At 33.4% G+C, this 26,901-nt stretch overlaps 1 protein-coding gene across 2 annotated transcripts in view; it reads left to right on the plus strand.

Moving 5' to 3' along the window:
* The window catches only part of LOC101442209 (N-deacetylase and N-sulfotransferase 4), a 292,548-nt gene that overhangs the window by 22,179 nt on the left and 243,468 nt on the right, over nt 1-26,901 (plus strand). For both annotated transcript variants that reach the window (XM_071215004.1, XM_058293542.2), the window contains exon 2: nt 7,718-8,940. In XM_071215004.1, coding sequence (XP_071071105.1) covers nt 7,963-8,940 — 978 coding nt within the window. In that variant the 5' untranslated portion in view covers nt 7,718-7,962. The remainder of the gene's footprint in view (nt 1-7,717; nt 8,941-26,901) is intronic.

Here is a 26,901-nt window from a genome sequence, read left to right on the forward strand (position 1 = left end):
AATAATTATTTACTTCTTTTAATATACATTGCATCTTCTGTCCTATTTGACTCACTAGAAACACCATGACTCATAATTTCCTAATTATAAGTAAACATAGAGATAATATGGCATAATTATTTCTCAATTTTCAAAAATCTCAGGCTTGAATTCTAAGATCATTGTTCCAATATTACTATTAAAACAGGGAATATCAATGTAACTGACTTAGTGAAGATGTATTAAGAATTTATTTTTGTCTAATTTAGCATTGAGTTATGCCTGAAGGAAGGAACTATATCTTGGTATGAAATGAGAAGTTCCTATGAGGAAACTGAAGCTCAGAGTTGTTCTCACCCCTTATCCCCCCAACACACAGCTTACTTGAAAAACAAGCATTTGAGCTATACCTTGCAAAAGAGAAGGAAACTAAATACATGCCAGATGTAAATAAGCTATGGTTGATGTGGATGATTCTTTTGAGCATGATGTACAAGGTGGCCTATTAAATGCTGAAGAGTCAGCTCTGAATAAATCACAGCCTCTGTCTTCATTGATATTCGTGGATTAATCAGTCAATTGAAAAGTCTTGTGATAGGGGTCACAACATGACTGCATAATTGTGATGCATCTAAACCTGACTCTGCAAGGTCAGGGAAGATTTTCTTAAGGTTGTTTTGTCTAAGTTGAATTTCTAAAGATGAGTAAGAGTTGGCTAGGCTTAGAAATGGGAGATACAACATTGGGCATTCCACAACTGCAAATGAAGAACCATCTTTTTGAAATATGCAAATTCAGTAATAACAAGATGAAAAGTTTTGCAATGAGAAACTCCAAAAGTTTGGCTCGAAGGTGAAGAGAAAGATTAAGTCATTTTCTTCAGGTTTGTGGTTGGGGATGAGTATGTTAGAGAACATTATGAACATGGGTGGCTGTTAATTGTTAAGATTATACCTGGTATCTCAAGCTAAACCAGATACAAGCCCAGGCAGATAGACTAAGAGTAGTGAGTGCTAGGGACTAAAGGCATTCACATATCAAAATATCTTTATTACCAAACAGAGCATACATTCAATTACTAATAGATCATTACCTTCAGTTTATACTAAGTCCTCTGAAGAGAAAGTTTGAATGAAGTTCTGCAAGAGACAATGGGGACATAAGGAAAAGATTGACTTTAGAAGAGACACACCTTTCCCCTGGCATCCTGAAGAAATCAGTGAAAATTGCTCAGGCTTGGGACATATTAACGGTAGTCAGCTCAGTTATATGTATAATTTGACGGAGTTCAACCCTTACTTTCTATTTCCTTTGTAAAGTAGAAAGTTTGAGACCTAGATAGTAGGGGTTACCAGGCTCAGAAAGCTATTGAAGTCATCATAATATAACACATCAGGTAAATAAAAATTTTATAAAACTATAGCTATAAGAACTTCTTAACCATATTTTTCTTTAATTATAACAAGTTATTCCATAACTTTAAGTTGAAAGGAGTATAAAAATTGTATTTTTGCATAAGACAAACTATTACAAAAAACATGTGGAGAAAAGACTAGAAGGAAATATATCAGGAGATTTTTTAAACAATGGTTTAAAAATGGTCATGGTTTTACAAATTTTTTATAATGCTTCCATAGTGAGAAAACAAATGCATATTTGTTCAGTAAAATATAGCAGTATGAGTTTTTAAAAACTGTTCACTTCATCTTTGTAGATGAGACAGTTACAGAGAAAAAGGGTCTGCTTTCAAGATAAATTGTTAATAGGATTAGATCTAAATGAACAATCATATTATTAAGTTGTATTTCCCCAATCATATTTTGTGGGTTCCATGTAAATTTCTCATATAGGAAAAAAAGGGGAGTGGAGATAGGAGATGGAAACACTGTTATATAGACAGGCTGATTAATGTCCAGGCTCTTCACATTCAATCCATTAGCACAAGCTTTAAATCATTAACTCCAGCACCGTCCACTGACAAAGAAAAGACTTTCTAGACATGGAAGAGAAATAGTAAGTAAAAGAAGAGAGGATTTATGAACAGACTAAAACAAACAAACAAAAAAAATTGGTGATATAACATGTATTTGAACTTGTAGATGCTCCTGGCAAGTAGTTGGCTCTTAAGAAAGGTTAATATAATTATTTGTTGAATGAATGCTAGATGAAAACCTCCACTTCTTACATAAGGGAGAAAATTATAGTTTATCCAAGGTCGAACTCAGTTTTGTATAACCTGTTAGATTCTCATTTGATTCTGATTGACTTGTTGTAAATATTACCCACAAAATCTGTACAAAGAAATGAAACAGATGCTACAGATTTATCCCAAAGTCATTCCATTACCCAAAGGGAATTACCTGGTGTTCAGGAGCTCTTAGCATAGGTATATGCATTCCAACGTTGTTTATTTCTTTTTTAAATTCTGGACCATACATTCTGGAGATTCTGCTTTTAATAGTGTTAAGGAGAAAATTAAATGATAAAATCTTGAATAAATACAATTTCCAAGTTATGATTGCCCTACTGGACCTCTCAAATTGACCACAAATAGCATTTCTGTTCCTAAATCTAGAAATATTATATTGCAAAACTGAACAAATATCCATATAGCATTATTTTGTTCTCCTCAAAGCTCCTATGTTCTTCTTATACATGATAACTATAGATATTTGCAGTTTGATCTAATAAAAATGAATTCTTCATTTTAGAAAGTCATGTTTTTCCTCTACTTCAGAAACAGGACCAAGGAAAATGATAAAGAGATGCTATATACATCTCCAAAAATTTGTAATAAAAGAAAGTGCCTGACATTTACTCTTCAATTTACTGGGTTGCCTTTATAATCTTGTGAAGTGTGAATATAGCTGATAGCTCAAAGCTATGTACATAGTAAAATAATATGTAACAATATAATATCATGGTAGTAATGTTATCGTTAAGTTTGAAATGGCACTTTTAGGAGTTTGTACTGGTAAAACGTGTACTTTGAGGACTAAAATATATTTTTATTATGTCACTGAAATCAAGAAAATATGAAATATATAAAAGTTAGGTGATAACTGGTTATTTAGAAGAATAGAAAACATTTTGCAGAGTTATAAAATAAGCATACTATTTTAATTTAGATTAAATATTGCAATTACTCATTATTTAGTACCTTCCTTCTAGAAAAAGAGTAATAATATATGTAGGTATAGTTTCTCCCCAAATAATCTCTCAGTGTTTTGTGGCCTGGAAGCTGAGAGTAATTCCAAGGAACCAAACCATATTATATCAACCAATTTCCATTCTCAGCTTCTGTTAAATCAATATGGAAATTTTCAGAAACTATTCAGAATCTTAAGAGACTCTTTTCATCTTTAGCTAAAACTTCTGTGATATTTATAATTCTCTTAAAACCAGATTAAAATAATCTGAATTATATTTGCTCTCTTGCGTATTGTTTCACAAACACTTTTTATCATGTCCCAAAATAAGAAATAATCTTACACTGGAATCCAGACACACAAACTAACACATACACATATAAGTAACTATAAGTTTTGTGAAAGTACTTATTGATATTTCCATCTTTGTTTATATGGTGGTGACCTATAATTTGAAAAGCACTCCATTGGCCTTGAAAGATGCTTATATATTTTGGAATTGTTGATATTTGTGAATAAATGCTAAAATGTCTACACAGCACACTTTTTAATTTAAAAATAAACATTTTATTAATATGAAATATGAGCCAATTATTTAATAAGACTCCTGAAAGCAAACAAAAACTCATGAAGCATTTATAAACAAGGTATTTAATAAAATATCTTTTCCTCCTTATGTATTATGAAAAGTTGCCAGTGTTATGTCATTCCAACTTTCAATACAGCTACTTTTGAGATGATCCAGTTCACCTTGCAACTTTTTTCTGTGTTTTTTAGTGGACACTGAATCTCTGAATTTTTAAAATTGAATAAAGCCTGCTGATAAAAGTTACATTATTTAAGTACGATAACTGCTAACTGTTTGGCTTCATCTAATTTAATCCTTGGTTCTTCTCACTTGTGCAAATAGTGAGAACACAGAACCCTAGTAACAAAAATCACCAACAGTATAACCTCAGGCTCTTTCTTAAACCCTCTAAATCTCTACTTCCTCATTTGTAAAATAAAGTAATACTAACTAAATAGGATAGTGAATGCAACAAATGTAGTGTAGTGTCTGGCAAGTCATAAGCACTCATTAAATGTTAGTATATATGTTTTTTTGTGTTTTTTTCAATTTTAGCTGAACTTTAATGAACTACTCTGATGATTTTTATGTCTCTCTAGACTACCCTCAAGAAAGAAACAATCACAGTTATATCTAATAGCTAATGTGATTCTAGCTCCTGGTTTACGTCTCATTGTCCTTTCAGAATAAATTGCAATAGCTGCAATATACTATCTATAGTTGTTTTGTTTACTAAACTCTGCTGTTACCAGAGATTACTAGCAATTTGCAATGACTGAGGACAATGGACTTTGTAAATTCTATTTTAGATAATGTATAAACACATTTGTCGATATATCAAAGAACATTAACAAAACAAATGTAAAAAATAAATTCTTCACATTAGCTAATATTAAAAGAGATTAAAAGATCCTAGGAGTCATTTATTTCAGTTCCAGTGAGGTGATGAGTCACCTGGTTAGGATAGAAGGCAAAGAAAAAACAAGAATGGAAACAAGGGAGGCAGTACCTAAAAAAAGCCTCCCTTTCTTTCACCAAAATCTGCAGAGGAGTCATGCTGTCCACATTTTAGGATAGGGTGTCACAGCAAATAATGAGTGGGCCTCCCTTTCCAAATATCTAACAATAGATTTATTAGGACATGTGAAATGCAGCCTTAGAAGAATTGGAATCAAAGCCTATTTAATTTCCTTTTATGGTGGCTAAAGAAATTTGAGTTAGATTTTCACTGATGCAATTTACTTAGTTACCTATCCTTTCGTCCATTCATTCTGTAATGAAATGCCAGAATTACATTGGTAGTGGGGAAAGAATAGCAAAAGAAAGAGCTTCCCAAATAAACATCTTTGTTGCTAATCAGTCTCAGGTTTTTCCTACATAGTGCCTTGGATTAGGTTAAATAAAAGATTAGCATATCACCTTTGATTCCTTCAAAACAATTGCCACATTTTTGAGAACTTTGAGCCATATTTTAAGGTCTTTGCCACAAACCTTAAATGAATATCCTTAATTTTGTAGTACACATTTAACAATTGTCTTTCTAAAAAATGATAATTGTCTTATTGGACTTTCCAAAATTCTTACATTAGTGTGTTCCTCACCTCCTTTCTTTTTAGAAAAATATTTTTTAAATGTGCACAACATAATAGATAGAGATTCCAACAAATCACATCTCTTTGGCCTCCCGAACAATGGAGTACCACTACTCATCTCAGACTCAAGACAACAATGGGGCATAAATAAATGTTCTTGCTATATCATCTTTTATGCTCCTAGCTTTCTCTCCTCCATTGACCCATTTTGTTGGGGAAGGAGCAATGGGAAGATTGAGTTGGAAATTTATTTTCTTGTATTAAAACACATATACACACACATTCAAACACATACATTTGCAGTGGAGGGAATACACATCTATCGTTCTTGAAATTCTGAACATAATTAATGTTAAATAAATGTCACATTTAAATTTAATTTATTCTTTGTGTTGGCAGATTCTAGTTCCATATGCCTTTTTTTCTTTTTGACTTTTGCATATTAGGATGAACTGTTCTAATTTGCAAAACTCATGCCTCATCCTTTTTATATTCATGAAAAATCACAGGTAAGGAATTTTAAATTAATTTGCCTACCCTAACTTTAGGTATTTTTTCCAAATTTCTTGATTAAATTTATTCTGAAAGGACTAAACAACCGCCGAAGTTTGGGAGTGTGGCAACAAAGGGCGGGGAGACATAGGTGAGGGAGCTGACTCATGTTTGCTTAAATGGACTTTAAAATCATATACATGGGCTTAAAGAAGTCTAGGAATGTGCATAATACAAGATTGGAAAACCTCCTTTGGAAAATCCCAAGTATTTTCCAATAATTATGGTTTGTTATTTTATAACTGGTTTCTTATAAATACAGACTCTTAAGTGATTTATTTCATATCTGTTTTCATTTCAACCTGGTCAAGGAAAACAGACCTTTTAAAAACTTGAACATTTTTTGGCTAGTAATTCTTTTAAAGGATGGTATTGATAACAGAGTATTAGTGTCTCAAACATGCAGAGTTAATTTTTCTTTAAAATGAATCTGAAATCACTGAAAAGTATTTTTATATTGTTACAATGTTTCTCAAAGATCTATTTATATATTTAGAATCTACAGGGTTAGATTACTTGTTAGAAATTTCAAAACTCCAAATTGTAGATTTTTAGGATGTTATAAAAATATTTGTCCAAAATAGAGGAAAAAAGCAAACATTATTTATCTTATTGTTGAACTTTTATAAAATTAATAACTATAAAAAATGTGTTTCAGAACATAATATAAAATGGAAACAGCAGCATAATTTGCAAATATTTGCTCTAATAAATTTTCAATCATCAGTAGCCATTAATCACTTCCATTCCATAAATTTAAAAAAGATAGGAAAACAAAAAATAGAACCCCCTGAAAGTATGACACACTATATAGCTATGAATTACAACACTGCTAATGTTCACTATGTTATTGTAAGTCAATTATATACTACTTAAATATATCTGACACAGATTGACAACATAAAAATGTTTAATGCTTTCATAGGAACACTAGTTTTGCAAACTGGGAAATGAAAAACTAAGGAAGCAATTGAACTCAGTTTTCTTCATTCAAATGAAGAAAATTTGTAGAGAAAGGAATTCAGTAAAAACCACACACACACAAACACATAAATAATAAAAAATTTAATACTAATGGAAAATTATGTCATTTGTGATGAAGTTGTTATGGATTTTTTAAATGTTCTCTACATCGTATTTATTTTGAATAAAATAAAGTGATAGGGATATAGAAAATTTGTTTTGCTAAAAATTAACAGTGGAAAACTAAATTTTAATTCTGATTACAAGAGTAATCAGCATACCAAGCATTTTTTTTTTTCTCATCTAGGCTTCCTGACCTCTCTTTCATTAGAATGATCTGAGGAAGATTGTTCCCATTTTGTTCCTTCTCCATATAACCTCTCTTAAATTTGCTTCCCAGAGTAGAAAAGGGACAAAACTGGTTAATAAGCTCTTGTGCTGAAAAGATAAATGGCTCCCTGTGACCACAGAAAAAGTATATATTACTAAAGGGGAAAGCTAATGCCTCAGCGTGGTGCTCAGAAGACCCCAAATTCTGCTGCTCCATTCTACACAAAGATTGGATTACCTAATTCTATATCCATATAATGTTTACAAATCCTGCAGAAACATTTTAAGACAGTTTATCAGAAGCTTTCCTATGCATAGCTTATTTTTTAAATGATTACTCAAGATTCCTGTATATCTCTGGATGCTCTGTCAAAATTATATAGCACTCTTTATTCTAGAGGATGTGAAAAAATCTGTTGTACACTTACGAGTAAAACACAGACTGCAAACTTAGGCTATTACTATATTAGCATATTAACACATTAAAATTATCTCTGATATGTATTTCTTAGATATCAGCATATATACTTAAACATACATATCTATGTCTTTATTTTTGCCTTATTATATGTTCTCTTTTTCAGATAATGTTTAAAGGATTCTATAGCAATCTTTGGTATTGGACATCTTCAAAATCTCTTCAACTTCTACCCTCCTGGTCCACTGCCATCCAGCTTTAACTCATTTGTGATTCCTTCAAATATTTTACATGATTTGCAATGGTTACATGAGCTTTTGAGGAGTGGTATTTGCCCCATCTCATACTATATTCAACATGGCACTTTAGGAAAAGAAATTGGAAAAAGCCTCAAAAGCATTACCTTAAAAAATGAATCTTATTGTGAAACTTCGGCGAAGTTTTCGAACATTGATTGTTCTCTTAGCTACCTTTTGCTTGCTCAGTATTGTCATTTCTGCCTATTTCCTCTACTCTGGCTATAAACAGGAAATGACACTTATTGAAACCACAGCGGAAGCAGAATGTGCTGACATCAAAATCCTCCCGTATCGGTCAGTAGAGCTGAAAACAGTTAAACCTATTGATACATCCAAAACCGACCCTACTGTCCTCCTCTTTGTGGAGAGCCAATACTCTCAACTAGGTCAAGACATCATAGCTATTTTGGAGTCGAGCCGATTTCAATACCACATGGTCATTGCCCCTGGCAAGGGAGACATACCTCCTCTAACAAATAATGGCAAGGGGAAATACACTTTGGTTATTTTTGAAAATATTCTCAAGTATGTCAGCATGGACTCATGGAATCGAGAGCTTTTAGAAAAATACTGTGTGGAATACAGTGTTAGTATAATTGGTTTTCATAAAGCCAATGAGAACAGTTTACCAAGTACACAATTAAAAGGTTTTCCATTAAACCTTTTCAATAATCTAGCTCTAAAGGATTGTTTTGCCAACCCTCAGTCTCCTTTGCTGCACATTACCAAAGCCCCCAAGTTTGAAAAAGGCCCTCTTCCTGGAGAAGACTGGACTATTTTCCAGTATAATCATTCAACCTACCAACCTGTGCTTTTAACTGAATTACAGACAGAAAAATCGCTTTCATCCTTGTCCAGCAAAACTCTCTATGCGACAGTGATTCAGGATCTGGGGCTCCATGATGGAATTCAGCGAGTTCTTTTCGGCAACAATTTAAACTTTTGGCTACACAAGCTCATCTTCATAGATGCCATCTCCTTCCTGTCAGGGAAGAGGTTGACACTGTCCTTGGACAGATACATCCTTGTGGACATTGATGATATCTTTGTTGGGAAGGAGGGAACAAGGATGAATGTCAAGGATGTGAAGGTAAGAACATTTATAAATGTCATCACAATTTTTATTTCTCAAACTTTGAGATTTTGATAAAATCAAATTTTGGATATTTTAGGTTCCCAATCACTAAACATTTTAAGATGCAGTAAGTTTGAAATAAAACAGGTATTTAAAAAAATCTTAGACATTCCTTTATTTACCATTCTTCCCACTTGTATCAGATTCTTCAAAGAGGGGAAGAGCTCAATCATCCCAAAGAATATCTGACTTAGTCACTTTGCCTCTTCATAGGCCTTTCCTAGTCCAGCAAGAACTGCCTAGAGCAACCACCTTATACCAGCACACACCACAGGTGTTGCAGTAAGACTAAAACAGTCACAGAACACTTTCCTTGGACTTTTTCCCCTGCCCTACGTGGATATGACAATGGTGGTTGAATTACAAAATGGAAAAGAAGCCCAAGACTTTCCATAATTCAAATAAACATTGAATTAAGTATTTGCTTATGTGAAATGTTCATATACTTGTAAATAACAAAAAATAGTTTTAGAAGTAATGTGGTATTGGACTATCTCTTATTCGTTTGTCTTATTATTTTGATATGATACTCTAGATTATGATGGAATTGACTGTATAACAAGTTCATCTTGCAATTGCAATTACAGGAGGAAAAAGTTAAGATGTTATACACTAGACTAAGTACATAATTTGAAGAATAATTCCCTCTTTCCTCATTTTCATTTGACATTCTCACATGTTCTTTCTCTTATACCTACCCTGCCCTATATAAAACTAATTCATTCTGTGAATAAATAATTTAGCAAGTATATAAATAAAATAATATGAAACAACTTAGAATTATAAATGAACTAGAGATTAAGATACTGTCATCCTTTTTGAATTTCTATTATTAATCTTTTTATCCTCCAAAGATAAAACCTATATACGACCTCAAAATGCCAACTTTGTTTCCCCTGCCTTAAGACCTTATGACCACTACAATAACACATGTTTAAACCTGGTGGCATATGTTCACTTTGAGAAAACCTTCAAATACCTGTGGACAGTGAATTTTGTTTTTAATGAACCACTGAATGCAAAACTTCTCGAGTGTAACACAAATATTTTATTTTGGGAACTGTCATAAAGGGATTAAGTGATTAAGTTTCCCCTGTCAAGTTCTCTCTAGCTTGTTCTCATTTTTTCCTTTCATTTATTTTGTATATGTCAATCCTTTTAATTAATAAACATACTAAATTTATTTTAATTTTAAAATTAAAACCTTAAGAATAGGTCACGTGCTTCCAAGACTCTCTTGCTGGTCGGTTCCTAGTCTGAATTGATGGGGTTTCCTAATTTCAGTCTAACATGCTGTATCAATTGAGATGATGCTTTATAATTTTAAACCAAATTTCCAAGTTCAAATCTAGCTATTTCACGTATTCTCAACAGAAAAATAGCTACTCATCACTACTCACAAAACATTGAAAGGTCACTGGTGATTTCTCAAGTGGTGTTAACCGAAACCGAACAACAGAAAAGCAAAATTTAATAAAGGCTGGAGGAATGTCCTACGGAGAAAGAGAACCAGAAAAGGTGTGTGGGTATACAAATATGTACTGGTATATGGAAATGTGTATAGGCATACTGCATATATATTACTGTGCCTATACATATATATGCACATAGATATATTAACTGTCACTTTGAAGAACATACTCTCATTCCTGTCTTTGGTGTTATTTCTGGTCCTCAGAACAACTAAACAAGAATATCAGAAATGGTATTGGCATAGAGATATCCATCTCTTGGGCCACTTATTGATTAGTAGAAAATATTGTCTTTCTCATATAAAAAATATTGTTCTAGTCTTTTGCATTTCATTTTTAATTTGACTTTTATTGGCTAAATATGATAGGAGACACTTTTAAATTAGATGAAGAAAAGTTTTGGATAGCTCCATGATCTTCATCCTCTTTTTCCTTTCCTAGTATTTGGCATTTAATCACATAATAATAGATGAGGAGAAGTCCGCCCTCCCTCAAAACTCTCTGCAAATTTTCTGGAGCATGGTAATTACATAGGCACTGGCATTTTTCTATGTTATTCTGAAATAAAGGGAGAGTTACAAATTGCAGAAAGCAGGAGTGTTGTCGTTGACTATGTTTGGTTATGTGCATGACTGGCTTCTCCCTGATCCACTCTCAAAATTAGACAGGAGAGCTGTGAGGATATAGCAACACATTCAAACATAGACTTACCTGAAGCACCACCTTACTCTCTGGGCAAGAAATATATTTACATGTTTTAATTTAAACTCACATTCCTACCCACAAGATAGAGATCTTTGATTATACTATTAGAAAATATGTCATTTTTAAGGCACAGCATTATGATGTAATGAAAAGATCATGAATTTTTGTAACTGAACTTGAAAGCCCATATTCTTTCCTCTTCATCAAGGTACTATATATCAAGTTTCTCTGTAGAGTTCTGCATGTTTTACCTTATTTTATCATCCCTTCTCACTGCCAAGGTCGTTGACCAAGAAGTAAATAGGCTCACTTCAAAGGAGAGCAAAACTATATTTAGAGAGTTCCAACAACTATCATATTTTAAACAAAAGTTCATCAAGTATCTAAAAACTCAGGATATGAGAAAAAGACTATTCATGTATATAAGCTTCAGAAACTAATTGTATTTTGATAGATTATGTATGAAATATTAGCTATCACTGAACTCAGAAAATATGTTCATGTTTTGACCTGGTAAAATATTTCTGTGGTCTTGTAGAGCAAGCTGCTATGTGGTGCCTCATGGGAACACAGGCTCAGACACAACAGAAACTTTCAGAAAATGATGACTTTATTACTTACACAGTACAAAGGGCCCAAAAGAGCAGGAGAAGAGATTCCATCATGTCCAGTTTCCTGGGGAGGACACTTCCCCAGGGGACTGGCCCATATGGAATCTTGTGTCAGAGTTGGTGGATGGCTGCTCTCCACATCACACTAGGAGAGACAAACCTGAACTATTTGTATTGAGTATTTTTCCACTCACTGAGAGTCACTCTCTTGATAAGTATCTCTTTCTGGTTTCCAGCTTCAAGGTAGGGTTGAGACTTTTCAATATTCCTAATACCTTCCCTGGGTTGTTAAATGGAAACAGACGGAAACATAGTAGCATAATAGAAAAGGGACAGGAGGTAGGCTAGGGTGGCAGGGCCAAGCTGTGACATTACCTACAATCCTCAAGGCAATTACAAATTACTTTCTGAACATTTCAAACTTTATCTAAAATTTTATTAGCAAGATGACTTCAGGTTATTTAGGATGATGTCCTATATGCTTGAACTTATTCTCTCATGATTCTGAAAGCTTCTCCTATTTTCAAAATGCCCTCAATTACAAAAATCACCTTATGTAATCTTATCAGTTGAGGGATAATGCATTTAGGGAGAGTTAATAAATGGAAATATTGATTACTAAAATTTTATTTTTAAAATATCTTCCTGTGGTTCTCTATGTTGATTTCTATGGAAAATGCCTCATCCTGGTATGGAAATTTTGTTTGGACTCAATTTATTGAGTGAAGAAATCTTACTGTAGTCCTAGATAATTTGGCAGAATTAAGATACTGTGTCCCTTTTATTCTTAGTTGTCCTGAAATAGAATGAATGCCGTTTTCCAATGAAAGTTTTGAAAAACATGAACATGGTCAATGAGAGATTTTACTTAGCAATGAAATTGGGTTTATTTTTTATGCTACTAATAATACTGGTGCTTCAGTCAATTCTGTGACCAATCATTATTTTCTCTGTTGGGAGCAAAATATCATTATTAACATTTATAAATGTCTTTGAGGAAATGCACCCACTTATTCATTGTACATGTAATATGAAACTATATGATACAATCTACCCAATAAATCTAAACTTATTTCAAGGCCCTAAGTGATCCAGCTCAAATTTACCTTTTAATATCCACATTTACTGCACATCAACACACATTGTCTATTTCTGTTAGGCTAGCTATCTATTTCTCAAATATGACTTGTTCATTTCTCCCTTAACATCTTTTGTAAGTTTGTATGTCTTGAATAAAACTCTTTTCTTGAATCTACCTGTATATCAAAAGGTATCTCAAGTCCTATTTCTTATGAAATGGAGCCACATGCCCCATTGCCTCTAGCAGGCAGTGATTTCAGGTTTACCTAAGTCCTTGATTAGTCACTGTCCTTAAACCTCATTTAGCATCTTCAGGTTTTTAAATCAAGGACAAAACTAGGGGGAGAGATTGTTTTTCTCATGCATTTTAATATATTCCAAAGTATGTGGCAAACAACCTTAGACATGATTATAAAAATAGTTAATTGATAATTATTGTTATATTGTCTCTTAACTTCTTGGTGAGTGCAGACCTAATTAGTCACAGAAGACTTGATTTACTAGTATAGGAAAGAACAATTTGAAAATAGTTTTGAGCCTGTCTCAAAAGAATGATGTGTATTTTGGTACGGAATGTAGGTAGGAAAACAAATCTCTTTTGTAAATCTGGACTCCAAAATCAGTAACTAGAAGATTGGTTGACTTGGAATTTTTTTCACATGGTTATTTTAAAACTAGGCTGGAGTTAAAGTTTGATCCAGATACAAGCAATTTGGCAAAATCTGAACCTATTGGTTTTCATGCATTTATTTTGACTGCACATTTCCTTTATTGAAAACCATATGCTCAAAGATAAAAGTTCAAAAGGAATAAATTGTGTAACCTCGATGACTGAAATAGAGATGGTAATTTGGATAAGTCACAAAATGGCAATGAGTAAAAAGGAGCTAGTTAATAGAAGATTTTGAAATATAGGGGGATAAGTTTTGGCTAGTTCCCATAGGCATTTGAAAGCCCCTGCTCCTATAAATAAGTAAACAAAAATATGAAAATATTTGAGAAAGTTAATTCTATAGTAAATATCTAAAGAATATCCCAGCTAAAAATGTCTGTAGAATTATTACATTAAACAGTGGCCAGGTTTCTATGACCAGGAAAGAAAAAAAAATCTATCATAGACAAAAATATTAAAAACTTGATTACTAATTTGAACAAGGTTGGAGGAAAAAGAGAAAATAATCTCATTATTCCTAAGGTTGTGACCTAAGGAAATTGCAAATTTTTCGTGCTATGAACAGCTATGTAGAAAATGAGAGGCAACATCTGGTAATTGAAAAGGTTAGTTTTTGCTTTTTTGTTTTTTTACTTTTTATGAAACAGATTTGTTACATTTGGAAAATTAATATAAATGATTATTTTAAATAATCAATATTCAGACAGACGAGAGCCACTGTTGAAATGAGGGCTGAAAAGGAAAAATTGGTGTGTAAGTAGATGGCATCCAGTGTAAACTTAAACAACATCAAGTCTAATGCTTTAAATCTTAGCAGTGATCACCAAAGTGTCGTGAATCAATGAAGGAAAAATGGTTTGAATGCAGAATTTGTGATATGCAATAATAAACCCAAGGTCACGGGTAAATTAGTTTCATAGAGGAAAATTGTTTCGTGGACCAAGCTTGTAGCCATGATGTCTCCTATTTGTTATTTGGGAGAAAGCATGAAAACTCAGTGAATGTTGGCATTACTCAGAGAAATAAAATGAAAGGAATGCCTAGCCGAGATCAACATAGTGTTCATACAACAGAGAAAGTGCATTCATCAGGAATTTTAGCATTTCAAATTCTTTTTTCCTTCTTAATTATGATCCTTTGTAGAACAAGAATTCCAGTGTTACCCTTTCTAACATGGTTGTGAGATGTACCAACTGACAGTCTGTCATGAATTTCCCTGAGATTTGGGATGATGTCTAGGGACTAAGGGTTAAGAGAACAAGGAACTAAATCTTCACTTTTAGTTTTGCCCAGAAATTGAGTTCTGAGAGAATTTTATTTAGCTTTTGTGTGTTTAATTTGTTGATAGTGCTCATTGTGAGCATGTCTCCATTTTGTTAGAAACAAGGGTTTTAGAGACATATTTTCATGTAAACTGTTTCCTGTGTATCCAACAATTATTATTACTTCTTTAAAAAGTATATTTTAAAACAAGACGTGTGACCAACCGAGGATTTTCGGCTCAAAATAATTTTAAAGCTTTTTATGCAAATTGGCTTTTTATTTAATGATTAGATGTTCCCTGAATTCATTTGCACTCACAACAGGCTACATAGAAATGGATATAACATTAACATTTGTGCTCACTTTGTTTAGTTTACGGTATAGGATAATTACTGAGTGGAGAGCAAGCTCTTGGTCCACCAGGGGAAGAGCATAATTAAACTCCAAGAGATCTATTTTGTTGCTTGAATTGGAACAAGTACCTCCATGTAAAATAGAAAATATTAGAGAATATCTTGATAGAGCAGTCAGCCTGGCAAAGTCTTAGCAAGGTCACCATTTTGAATGTGTTACAGCTAGTACTTCATGGTGGAAAAGGCTCAAACCCTTATTAAAGAGTTCTTGAATCTCATGGCTAATGCCTTAAAACCAGTGGGATATGCATAGGGATAGTTTTTTATTAGCTTTTTATATTTTTTCATTTTCTGTGATGAAGTAAAGTGGTTAATTAATTAGCCAATTAATCAATGCAGATTAAAATGTGCCTCTTCAGGTAAAGTCACCATGTTTTTGTTATGATAATCATCAAAAGATATCATAAAATGATTTCACTGATAAAGAATGACTAAAGAGAAAAATAAAACAATGCAAAAAATTTTCTCCTCTTTTTACTCCCTGTAAAAATACACAAGTGTGCTTGGAAATAAATTATCATGGAATAAAGCATCATGGTTTTATAATAGTAAGTGAGAAAGAATTAATTACTAAAGAGAAATATGTTAAATGTTAAAGAGATCGTGGACATTGTATTTTGTTTTCACTCCAATCATAATTATTCATGTCTACTCTATGACTAGCTGGGTTGATGTCTGTCGCCCCCACCAAAACATTTTTTATCAAATAAGCCAAATATTCCTGTTGTGTCTTTTTAATATTATAATTTAGAAACACTTCACATATGTTAAAGAGTATACACAATGAATATCTACAATTTAAATATTATAATAATGTGGGAGGAGGGGCACCCGGCTTGCCTCAGTGGCAAACAGTGCGGCAAGAGGTGACACCGCCTCTGCCCACTGGGCCTAGACAAGGTGACCACGCCTGACTAGGCCTTTGCTGCTAACGGCTAGCCAGCACCGCCCTCCCCCTTCCTGTCTCCCACCTAGCCCAGCTCTCACTTCCCCTCCCCCCTCCCTTAAACCTAATCTCTTAGTACGCTGTTTGCCCAGCAACAGCTTACAACCACCTGTCAGCTTAGTAACAGTGTCAGCCTATCAAGAGTTAGCACATACTCTACTGGCCAATCACTAGCCCAATGCCAGAACATTGCCTTATATGGAAACAGCATTTGCCCTAGCCAATCAGAACCCGCCACACCACTCCCCAATCCTATAAATCTGCATCCCCTTCCACAATAGACCGGACTTGTGCCATCAGCCTGTCTCCGCGACTTCTTCCTGGGTCGTGCACCCTCCACGCCTTCGGAGCCCCCGAGGGAAGCCTCAGCGGCCGTATGAGGCTTTCTTCCCCACGCCAGGGACCCCTCTTGTCCCACAACGGGACCCCACTCGTCCCTCATAATAACATAATATTATAAACTGTACTTAATTTAGAAAATAGAATATCACCACTGCCTTTCCAATCATATATCCCTTTTTCAACTCAAGAGGCAAACCATATCCTAAATTTTGAATACATCATTCCCTTCTTTTTCATGATACTTGTATCACATATGAAAGCATCCCTAAACAACATATTGCCTAATATTTTAGAATTTTTCATTTGAACTTTACATGAATAGATTCCCACCATACAGATTTTCTGCAAATTCCTTTTCCCTTACTTTTGTTCCTGAGATTCGTCCACATTGATGCTTATAGCTTTATTTCACTCTATTCATTTTCTTTTCAGTATTATCTTCCCCAATCTTGGCATTGTCAACTTCAATTTTTGATTATTTGGTGTGTTTAAATTGTATATCTTGGTCCATTTATACATTTTCCTGATTATGTATGAGGTTGAAATTCCTTGTGTTTAATGACCCTTCCTTTTTCATTTATTTCACAATGTCTGTATAGCCTATTCTCACATTCATTCTGAATTATTTATACTTTATTTTTATTTTTAGAATGTTTGTTTAGTTTGGATATTAATCCACTGATGATGATATATGTTAGGGATTAAATCATGCCCACCATATGTTCAGGTCTCAAAACCTGGTCCTCTTGAAGTGAATCCATTTGGAAATATATCCTTTGAGGATGTTGCTATTTAAGATGTGCCCAGACTGAATAAGGGTGGACCTTAATCCAATATTGCTGAAGTTCTTAGGAGAAAAGGAAGCTGGATACAGAAGGAAAAGCCCCAGTGAGCAGCCAGAAGCAGTATGTCAATGGAGCTCAGAAGAGGAAGGAGAAAATGCCACCACGTGCACTGTCATGTGATAGAAAAGTCCAGAAACCCCAAAGTTTGCTGGCCAGCCAAAGGATACTGACCCTGTGAGGAAGCAAGCCTTCTAGCCTCTGAAACATTAAACCAATAATTTCTGTTATTAAGCAAACCCATTGTATGATATTTGTATGATAGGAAACCAAAACAGAATGAATACAAATATCTTCTCCCAATATATCTCTTATCTTTTTACTTGTTTAATGGTCTCATTTCATTCACAGAAATATTTAATTTTTATTGAAACAAAATGTATCAAATGACCATATTTGTGGGTAATTTTTGAATGTGTGCTTATTCATCTCTATGTGTTTGTATAATGCTGGTTTTATCTGTTGTTTTTTTTAAATATATTTTTTATTTTTTTAAAAGATAGGTCACACAAAACATTACACAAAAATAATATAAGGGATTCCATATGCCCACTCTGCACACCTCCCACCCTTCCCCACATTAATAACTTCTTTCATTAGTGTGGTACAGTCATTGCAATTGATGAACACATCCGGAGCATTGCCACTAAGCATGGATTATAGTTACATTGTAGTTTACACTCTCTCCCACTCAATTCTGTAGGTTATGGAAGGATATAAAATGGCCTGTATCTGTCATTGCAGTGTCATTCAGGACAATTCCAAGTCCCAAAATTGCCCCCATTTTATACCTCTTTTTCCCTCTCCCTGCCTTCAGCATATCCAGTAGCCACTGTCTCCACATCAATGATATAATTTCTTCCATTGTTTGAATCACAATAAGTCTATAGTAGAATGCCAGTAAGTCCTCTCTAGTCTGTATTTTATTTCCCATACCTGAGGATTCTTGGATGATGATGTCCACTCCACCTCTAACTGAGAGGGGTCCTCGATCCCATATGGCTAATGGATGGGACTCTCTTGTTTGCAGTTGTAGACTCTCTTGGTTCCATCCTCACCTACTTGTTAGTTGTCCTGGGTGAGTCCACTGAACTAAAGAGTAGGTGTTGCAACACCTCAGAGGCTCACAGCTGGCACACAGACAGCCCAGAGAATCAAGTCTCTTAAATGTACACCTTCCAACTCCAGCACCAACTATAGGCTCAAATAGAAGGGACAGAAGAGGCATGCATAGAGAAGTCACAATTGAGTCCAACTCTGTCACACTCAAGAGCACAAACTTCAAAGTAGATCCCACTGGCTAGGCACCAAATTCCAGAGCTATCTGTCATGACCATAAGATGTGGGTGTCTCCAGAGCTTTCAGGAACCCCTTTATTTGGGGTACTATCTACTTTGACAGTCTATGAGATCCTGCTGAGATGTGCATAAGCATAACCTCTGGGATGATCTCCCCACTCACCTTGAAGTCTCTTAGCCAGGTAAACTCATTTTTCTTTACCTTTTTCCCTTTTATTTAATGTCTTTTTCCAGTTACTTTGCTAGTTGGTGCTTGGTAGTAGTCCCTTGGTGCCAGGGAGGTTCATTCTTGGGATTCACATCCCACCCTGGTGGGAAGGTAATGAGTTTATATGCTAACTTTGGCTTAGAGAGAGGCCATATCTGAGTAACATGGAGGTTCTCAGGAAGTAACTCTTAGACATCTTACAGCACTAAGCTAAGTTGCAATTTTGAGAGCAAAAGCTCATAAGCTTAGTCATCAATGTCAAGTGCCCATAAGTTCACCATCCTTCTTCACTAGTCATTGCCCCTGCACTTGGAAGATTGTTTCTGCTCCATTAGAGAATGTGGGAGAGCTCTCCATGATTGGGATTCAATATTCTTTCCATTATTGTGTGAATCTCCTCCTACTGTGACAATGCCCCATGAACATTTGAACACATTTATATACCTTGTATGTATGCCCAGGTGAACTTCTTCCCATGTATCCCCCATCACGGACACCCCATACCAATGATCCTCCCCTACCACAGTTGTAACCGTTTTGTGGTCCCAAACTTCTTCAAAAATGAAGCCAAGAATACCACCAAATACAATTAATAGGAAAATGAAATAATAATGATAGGCTTAAACATAAGAAATAAAATACATAATAATTTAGAAAAACAAAGACTAAAATAAAATTTTAAAACTGGGATACTAAAAAATTAAAAAATATTTTTAAAATGTTTTTTGGCATTTTTCATCACTGTACACTTTCATCACTGTAATACTATTGTCCTGTATGTACAGTGATGTTTTCTTCCATTTCTTCCCCAGTGTCTTACATTTTTCTTATTTTGTCTTCAAAGAAGTTTACATCACAGTAAAGTCACATACCGAACACAGGGGACTCCCATATACCCAACATCCTCCCCCTTTTCTCCCTTCCCATATAAATAACCTTTTTGTATGTGGACGGTACATTTGTTATAACTGATGTACAAATATTGAAATATAGCCACTAGTCATGGTCACTGGTTTACACTATGGTCTACACTCTAGACCATACAATTTTATAAATTTTTGATGCAACACAACACATCCATTGTCCCTAAGTATCCCCTCTTCCATCTATTCTATTCCTCTCTCCCCCTTTCCTCAGGACCCATGGTGACTACCAGTCTTCCCTCCTTGAAGGACAAGATTCATTTACTTGCAAAAACACTGAGGGCTTGGCACATCATTCTGTGTTCCCTTATTAGGAACTACTCATGCTCTCAAGAGACATCTTATCCCTCTGTTCGAAAACATATCTGGCATCCCCAGTATGGGAGTCTAACTCCTTCCTGCTCATTATGTGGATCTCTACCCACTGATACAACACACTATGACTAAATGATCACTTGCACACTCTCTAGAAGACTGCCCCAGTTGCTCCCCATCCCAAATGCCCCCCCATCCAGCACCCTAAACCAGTAACCCTTCCTTGTCATATTACCAAAAACACATTCCCAACATTGTAGTTTCAACCATATACACACCAATCCCTAGTATTCACTTGCTCCCTCCCACAACCCTATCCCAGTTCCATGGACCACCCAACCCACCCTCCCCACCCTACCCCTCTGTCAAACTTCTACCACACAACCCAATATTATCACTACACCCCTGCCACATCCCTTCGATGCACAACTACTCACTTCCACCTTATCTGTTTTTCAAGTGTTCTCTAAAATGATCTTAACCCAAAAATTTCATTGTGGAATGATTTAAAATCATTACTCTTTAAATAATTATAGGATGTGCATTCTTTAAAAAATTTCTTCATGATTTATTCTTTTATTCTACTTTTTTCCTTTTGATTTTGATGAAATGTAGATTAGGAAAAAATAGGCAGAAAATACACAGGTATCTATATACCCCACCTCACATGCACAATTTTCCCTACTGTTAACATCTTGCATTAGTGTGGTATATTTGTTGCAACTGATAAAATAACATTTTTGATAATTGTACTATTAACTTTGATTAAGGTTCACCTTACTGTGCATTCTTTGTATTGTATAGTCCTCCATATTTTCTTTTTTTAAAGTTTTATTCCAGTAACATATATACAACCCAAAATTACCCCCTTTTAATCACATTCAAATAGATCTTTCAAAGCTGTTAATTTCATTCACAGTATCCCTACCCTCATCACCTTCTACCACCAAAACTTTTCTACCATCTGAAATAGAAACACAGCAAAATTTATACATTAACTCCCCATTTCCTGCCCCCACAACAGTCCCTAATAACCTATATTCTAGTTTCTGACTCTATGAATTTGCTTATTCTAATCATTTCATATCAGTGAGATTATAGAAAATTTGTCCTTTTTTATCTGACTTCCCACTTAAAAGGATATCTCAAGTTTCATATATGTTTTTGCATGTATCAGAATTTTATTCCTTTTTACAGATGAATAATTTTCCATTGTATGTATATACCACAGTTTTTTTATCCATTCATTGTTTGATGGGCACTTGGGTTGCTTCCATCTTTTAGCAATAACACTGTTATGAACAAAGGTGTGGAAATATCTGTTCAAATCCCTGCTTTCAATTTTTTGGGTATTGTTTTAGTTTCCTAGGCTGCTCAAGCAAATACCATAAAATGGGTTGGGTTAAACATTGGTAATTTATTCACTCACAGTTTGAGGCTAGGAAAGAGTCCAAATCAAGTTGTCATAATGGTGATGCTTTCTTCCTGAAAACTGGTATTCTGGGGCTGGCTGCTGGTGATCTTTTGGTCCTTAGTTGTCACATGGCAAGGCATAGAGCAAGGCACATGTTGACAACCCCTGGGATCTACCTTCTCTTCTGGGTTCCATTGGTTTTCAACTTCTTGCTTCCTCTCTCTCTCTCTCTTTCTCTCTCTCTCTGTATCTGAATTTTATTTTGTTTACAAAGGTTTCCAATAACAGTCTTAGACTCTTTTTGATTGAACTGGGTCACATACAACTTAACAGAAATACTCTTCAAAAGATCGTACTTTCAATGGGTTCATACCTACAAGTATGGATTAAATTTAAGAACATGGTTTTTGAGGGTACATACAACTTCAAACCATCACAGGTATATACCTGAAAATTGGTTTTCCAGGTCGTATGATAATTCTCTATTTAGGTTTCTGAGGAACGGCCAAACTATCTAACACAGCAGCAGCACCATTTCACATTCTGACCAATAATATATGAGTATTCCTACTTTTTGATATTCTTTTCATCACTCTATTTTTCTCTTTTTTAAATAGTAGCCTTTCTAGTGTATGTGCAATGGGATCTCATGGTTTTGATTAGATTTCCCTAAGAGCTATGCTATTGAATATCTTTTCATGAGCTTTTTGGCCATTTGTATTTCTTCTTTGTAGAAATGTCTATTCAAATCCTTTGCCCGTTTTTTAATTGTGTTTTTCATCTTTTTGAAATTGAGTTGAAAAATTTATTTATATATATTTATATATTCTGGATGTATAGATGTTCTTTACATCCTTGGTTTAAACTTATTCCAAGATATTTAATTCTTTTAGTTGCTCTTGTAAGTGGATTTTTTTCTTGATTTCCTTTTCAGATAGTTTAATACTGGTGTTTTAAAACACTGATATTTGCATGTTGATCTTGTACTCACCCACATTGCTAAATTCATGTATTAGCTCTGGTAGATTTGTTGTGCTTTTTTTCATGGTTTTCTACAGTCTTTTTTACTTCTCCTGGGTGCTCTTTTGTACGACCTAAAGCCTGTAATCCTTTGTTCCAGAATGTTTTGACTTAATTGTTTCTGCCATTGTTCTAGAAGTCAGTAAGCTGCTTCAGCCTGCAGGGCAAGTACTGGGAGGAACCTTCAGGTTGTGCTCCTTCCCTGCCATAGTTAAACCTCTCTGTGATCCAAAATTTCTTCAAAAATGAAGCCTAATGTATTGCCAAATCCAATTAGTAGGAAAATGAAATAGTAATGACAATTTTAAAGATGTTCACAGTATTTATTATATTTTAAATATCTCTAGCAGTTTTCTCTTAATGCTGTTCATTTGTGTTTTTGCCTCCCAATTTCTTTAATCTGTCTGACAAGGATTGAATATATTCCCTTTTTTATACTCTCTATTGTATCTTTTTGTGCGTGTGTAGGCTTGTTTTCTTTGTACATTATTTCATTTTTATTTTTATTTTATTCTGTTGTTCTTTATCTGTGTTCTTAACAATGTATGATTATCTTATTAATTTTCCCCCATTTTTTCTAACCTAATGTAAGGATTTAGGGCGATACGTTTTAAGGTTACAATTTTAAGTAGCCTTACACATTTTATATAGTTGTATAGTTGTTACCTTTCTTTAATATGTATTGTCTAATTTTTATGATTTGCTCTTTGACCCATGAATCAATCATGGATATTTTCTTAAATTTTCCTACTCTATAAAGTGTTTTAATTATCCTTTAAAAGTGATTTCTAGTTCAACATGGCCTGCATATTCATTTTTTGTTAATTTATTGAGAGTTTCATTGTGGAACACTGTGGTGCTAATTTTCTTTCACCTTACTTATTGTGTGCTGGATGAAAAGGATGTATTTTCTTCAGTTGTTGGGTTCAGAGATTTTGTCATAATCTCTGTTAACAGGATTGTTCATTGTGTTTCTTAAATACTTTGTATCATTTTTAAATGTTACCTGTTGATATGTTTTTGTCTCTTTGATGTATGAGAATTATGTCAAAATCTCTAAATGACAGTCCGAATTTCCCGATTTTTTTTCAGTTTTTGGTTTATAGTATGAAGTTCTGTTTTTGTGGGTGTTAGAAATTATAATTACTATATCTTCCTAATGAATTAAATTATTATCAGTATCACTATGAAGTAATTTGCATTATATCTGCAATGCTATTTTGTCTAAGGGTTTCTTTTGTTTAATATCATTACAGTTCTACTAACCTTCCTGGATTAGTTTTGTATGCTAAATCATTTTGCATTAATTCACTTTCATCTTCTGTGTCCTATGGTCTTAGTTGTTTCTCTTGGAAAAAGTTAATCAATTTATTTTGTTGATGCTTTTTAATACAGTCTGCTAAATTTAGTTTTCTTGCTAGTGAATCTAACCAGATGTCTAGAAGATAACAGAAAAGCAATATTCAAAGTGATAATAGTGAAGATTCTTCCAAAATCAATGCATGACAATTCTCCAGTTCAGAAAGCTTTGCAAAATAGATACTACCTTTTTATTTATAAAACAGAGAAACAGAGTTCATTTCTTAGCATAGAAGCTAATTTATGGGAAAACATTCCATTTTAATCTTGAAATGCTGTTTCAAATAAATCTGGTATGAATATAATTTGTTTGTTTTCCAGATATATGGGCATATGTTTTACTGGAAACTTGACTTGAGTGAAAAAATAAATAAACCATTGTTTCTAGTAGTATAAAATAACGTAGGAAAGCATAAGTTTAGAAAAATTTCTGCAAAGGACTGAATCTTGACTCTGTTGCTTATTAAATATAATATTGTGCAAGTTAATCTTATGTGCCTCAGTTACCTCATTTGAAGAATGAGGTCTGATAATAATATATATGGAACACATTGTTGAGAAGATTAAATGAGTTACCCCATAAGTAAGGCTTAGAAAACTGGATGGCACTTAGTAAAAATTAGCTAATATTACTTGATAGTAGAGGGTCCAAGAAAAAAAAGATTCTATTTATATTTTTCCATAATTTGATTACTATATTTCATTGATGCTAAGATTCACATTTTAATTAATGGAATGTTACTTATTATGAAATACAGTAATTTAAATGGATTTTGTTTAAACTGAGATGATGGTCCCTTTTTTACTTTATAATACAGGTCCATATAATGGAATCTGAAAGATGCCCCCATTAAGTGATTTCTCCCCTCATATTGAAAAACAAACCTTCAAAAACACCTTTGCTCATCAAAAAGATATTACTGTTTAAAAGATAAATACTTCTTCCAATTGTTTATATTAAATATGTGAGAGGTATGTTTAATAAAACATTTATGATCCATTTAATTTGATTTGGAAATGAATGTTGAGGTTGCCTCATTATACCATATATTTTTAAATAAGAAAAAAGCGTTGTATCTATTTAAATATTAACTTCAAAAAATTTTCCTGAAGCTTGCATAGCAAATTGAAACTTTCACAGTTGCTTATTTAACATTTGCTAATGTTAAGATATCAATGATGTTTAAATGTTTTTCATAATCTTTAGTTGCACTTAGATTAGTTATTATGAGAGTTGAATATCATGTAAACAATTATAAAGCCATTATAATCCAAGACAAATAAATAGAAATGAGAAAATTATATATAAAAAAGCAATACATAGATAATATTCATAAAAAAAGAAGCCTTAGAATGAAAATCTAAGTTTCTTGATATTTCTAAATATATATACTTGAAAAAGCTAGGTGCTATTTGTCAATCACTGTTTCTTTGGATTTGAAACATAAATGTGGTACAAATATGACATAATACAAGTATTATTTATTTGTTTGCATATAACTTTTACTAATGCTATTTTATGAAATATATCTGATATCCAGAATGCTTTATGAGAGTCATACCACATATCAGCTACATCTGCTGTTCTTTTTTAAACAGTTGTAACGAACAAAGCAAAAAATGAATATACCTTAAAATTAAAAAACAAACAATCTTGGCTTTCTTAAGAATGTCTATCCATGTACACTTATACATCAGGGAAAATAACTTCTCCAGACCTTGAATAACCTGGCTTTTCTCCAAATATATATATATATATAAAACAATATTTATACCACTATCTCCATTGTTCTATCTATCTAGCCATCTATCATCTATATTACTGTTATAATTTTTAAGTTTCACTGCTCTTCAAAGTTTACAAAGAGAATTAAAATCAATAAATGATTAGTAAAATTTTCTATGTTCGTTTTAATTTTCAGTTTATCATTTTCTAACTATTTAATTGAATATCCCAAAATAAGCCACCCCACACAAAAAATACTTCATATGCAATGTGAAATATATAAAAAGTTTCATAGGCTTTTTCACACCAACTATTGGTTTCCCCGTGCTTACCTATTGTTTATATATATGTAGAAAAGTCATAACTTTTGGACTATTTCACATATTCTTTATAATACAGCAATATAACAAAATCTTATTTCAGTGTACCCAACTAAAAGTTACATAAAAATGGAGCAGGTGTTACTCAGTGGTTGAGTGTTTGACAGTTTGTTTCCCATGTATGAGTTCTTGGGTTCCATCCCTGGTATCTCAAAAAGAAAAAAGTTTTTTAAAAGCACTAATTTGAAGAGTAAGCGTATAACTTTATTTATATTATACATTTGTTGTAATTTGCCTAATTTTTAAATTATCTTAAGGAATTTTGCTCTTATAAATTCTGCATGGAGCCTATGCTGAAAGAAAAAAATTAGCATTTTTTGTAGAAAAATGATTGAAATACAGCTGCTAGAGAAAAAAACTGCATTATTTCTATTATTACATACACTCCAGAATTCATACAGTTTCCCAAAACAATACTGAACACATACCTATAAGGAACCCTTGCAATGTTCCCTATTAATCCCTGCATTTGTGACATAAAATTTCAGCTATAAACTGTATGTTTCAAATATTAAAATCCTTTCTAATTTTAGCACTCAAGTGAAATTTTAGTTCACATGCATATTATTTTAAATTTAATTTTTGTTTAAAAAGTTTTCATAGATTAAGGCAGTAATAGGTCATTTAATAGTAATTAGCACTTTTGTGATGCTTTCAAAACAATCTTTTTTTTCTTGGAGGTACCAGAGATTGAACCCAGCATTTGTATGTGGGAAGCAGGTGCTCAACCACTGAGATACATCCGCTCCCCATGAGAGTTGTTTTTTTTTTTTTTCGTTTGTTTGTTTTCATGTTTTCAGGAGTGTACGGGAGATAGAACCTGGAACCTCGCACAGGTGAAGGAGGTGCTCAATCACTTATGCTACATCCGCTCCTCAAAAAACAATCTTGACCTCTTAAAATAAAAATCATCTCATTTTTTCACA

Source organism: Dasypus novemcinctus, chromosome 1, assembly GCF_030445035.2.
Source record: "Dasypus novemcinctus isolate mDasNov1 chromosome 1, mDasNov1.1.hap2, whole genome shotgun sequence".
Taxonomy (NCBI): Eukaryota; Metazoa; Chordata; class Mammalia; order Cingulata; family Dasypodidae; genus Dasypus; species Dasypus novemcinctus.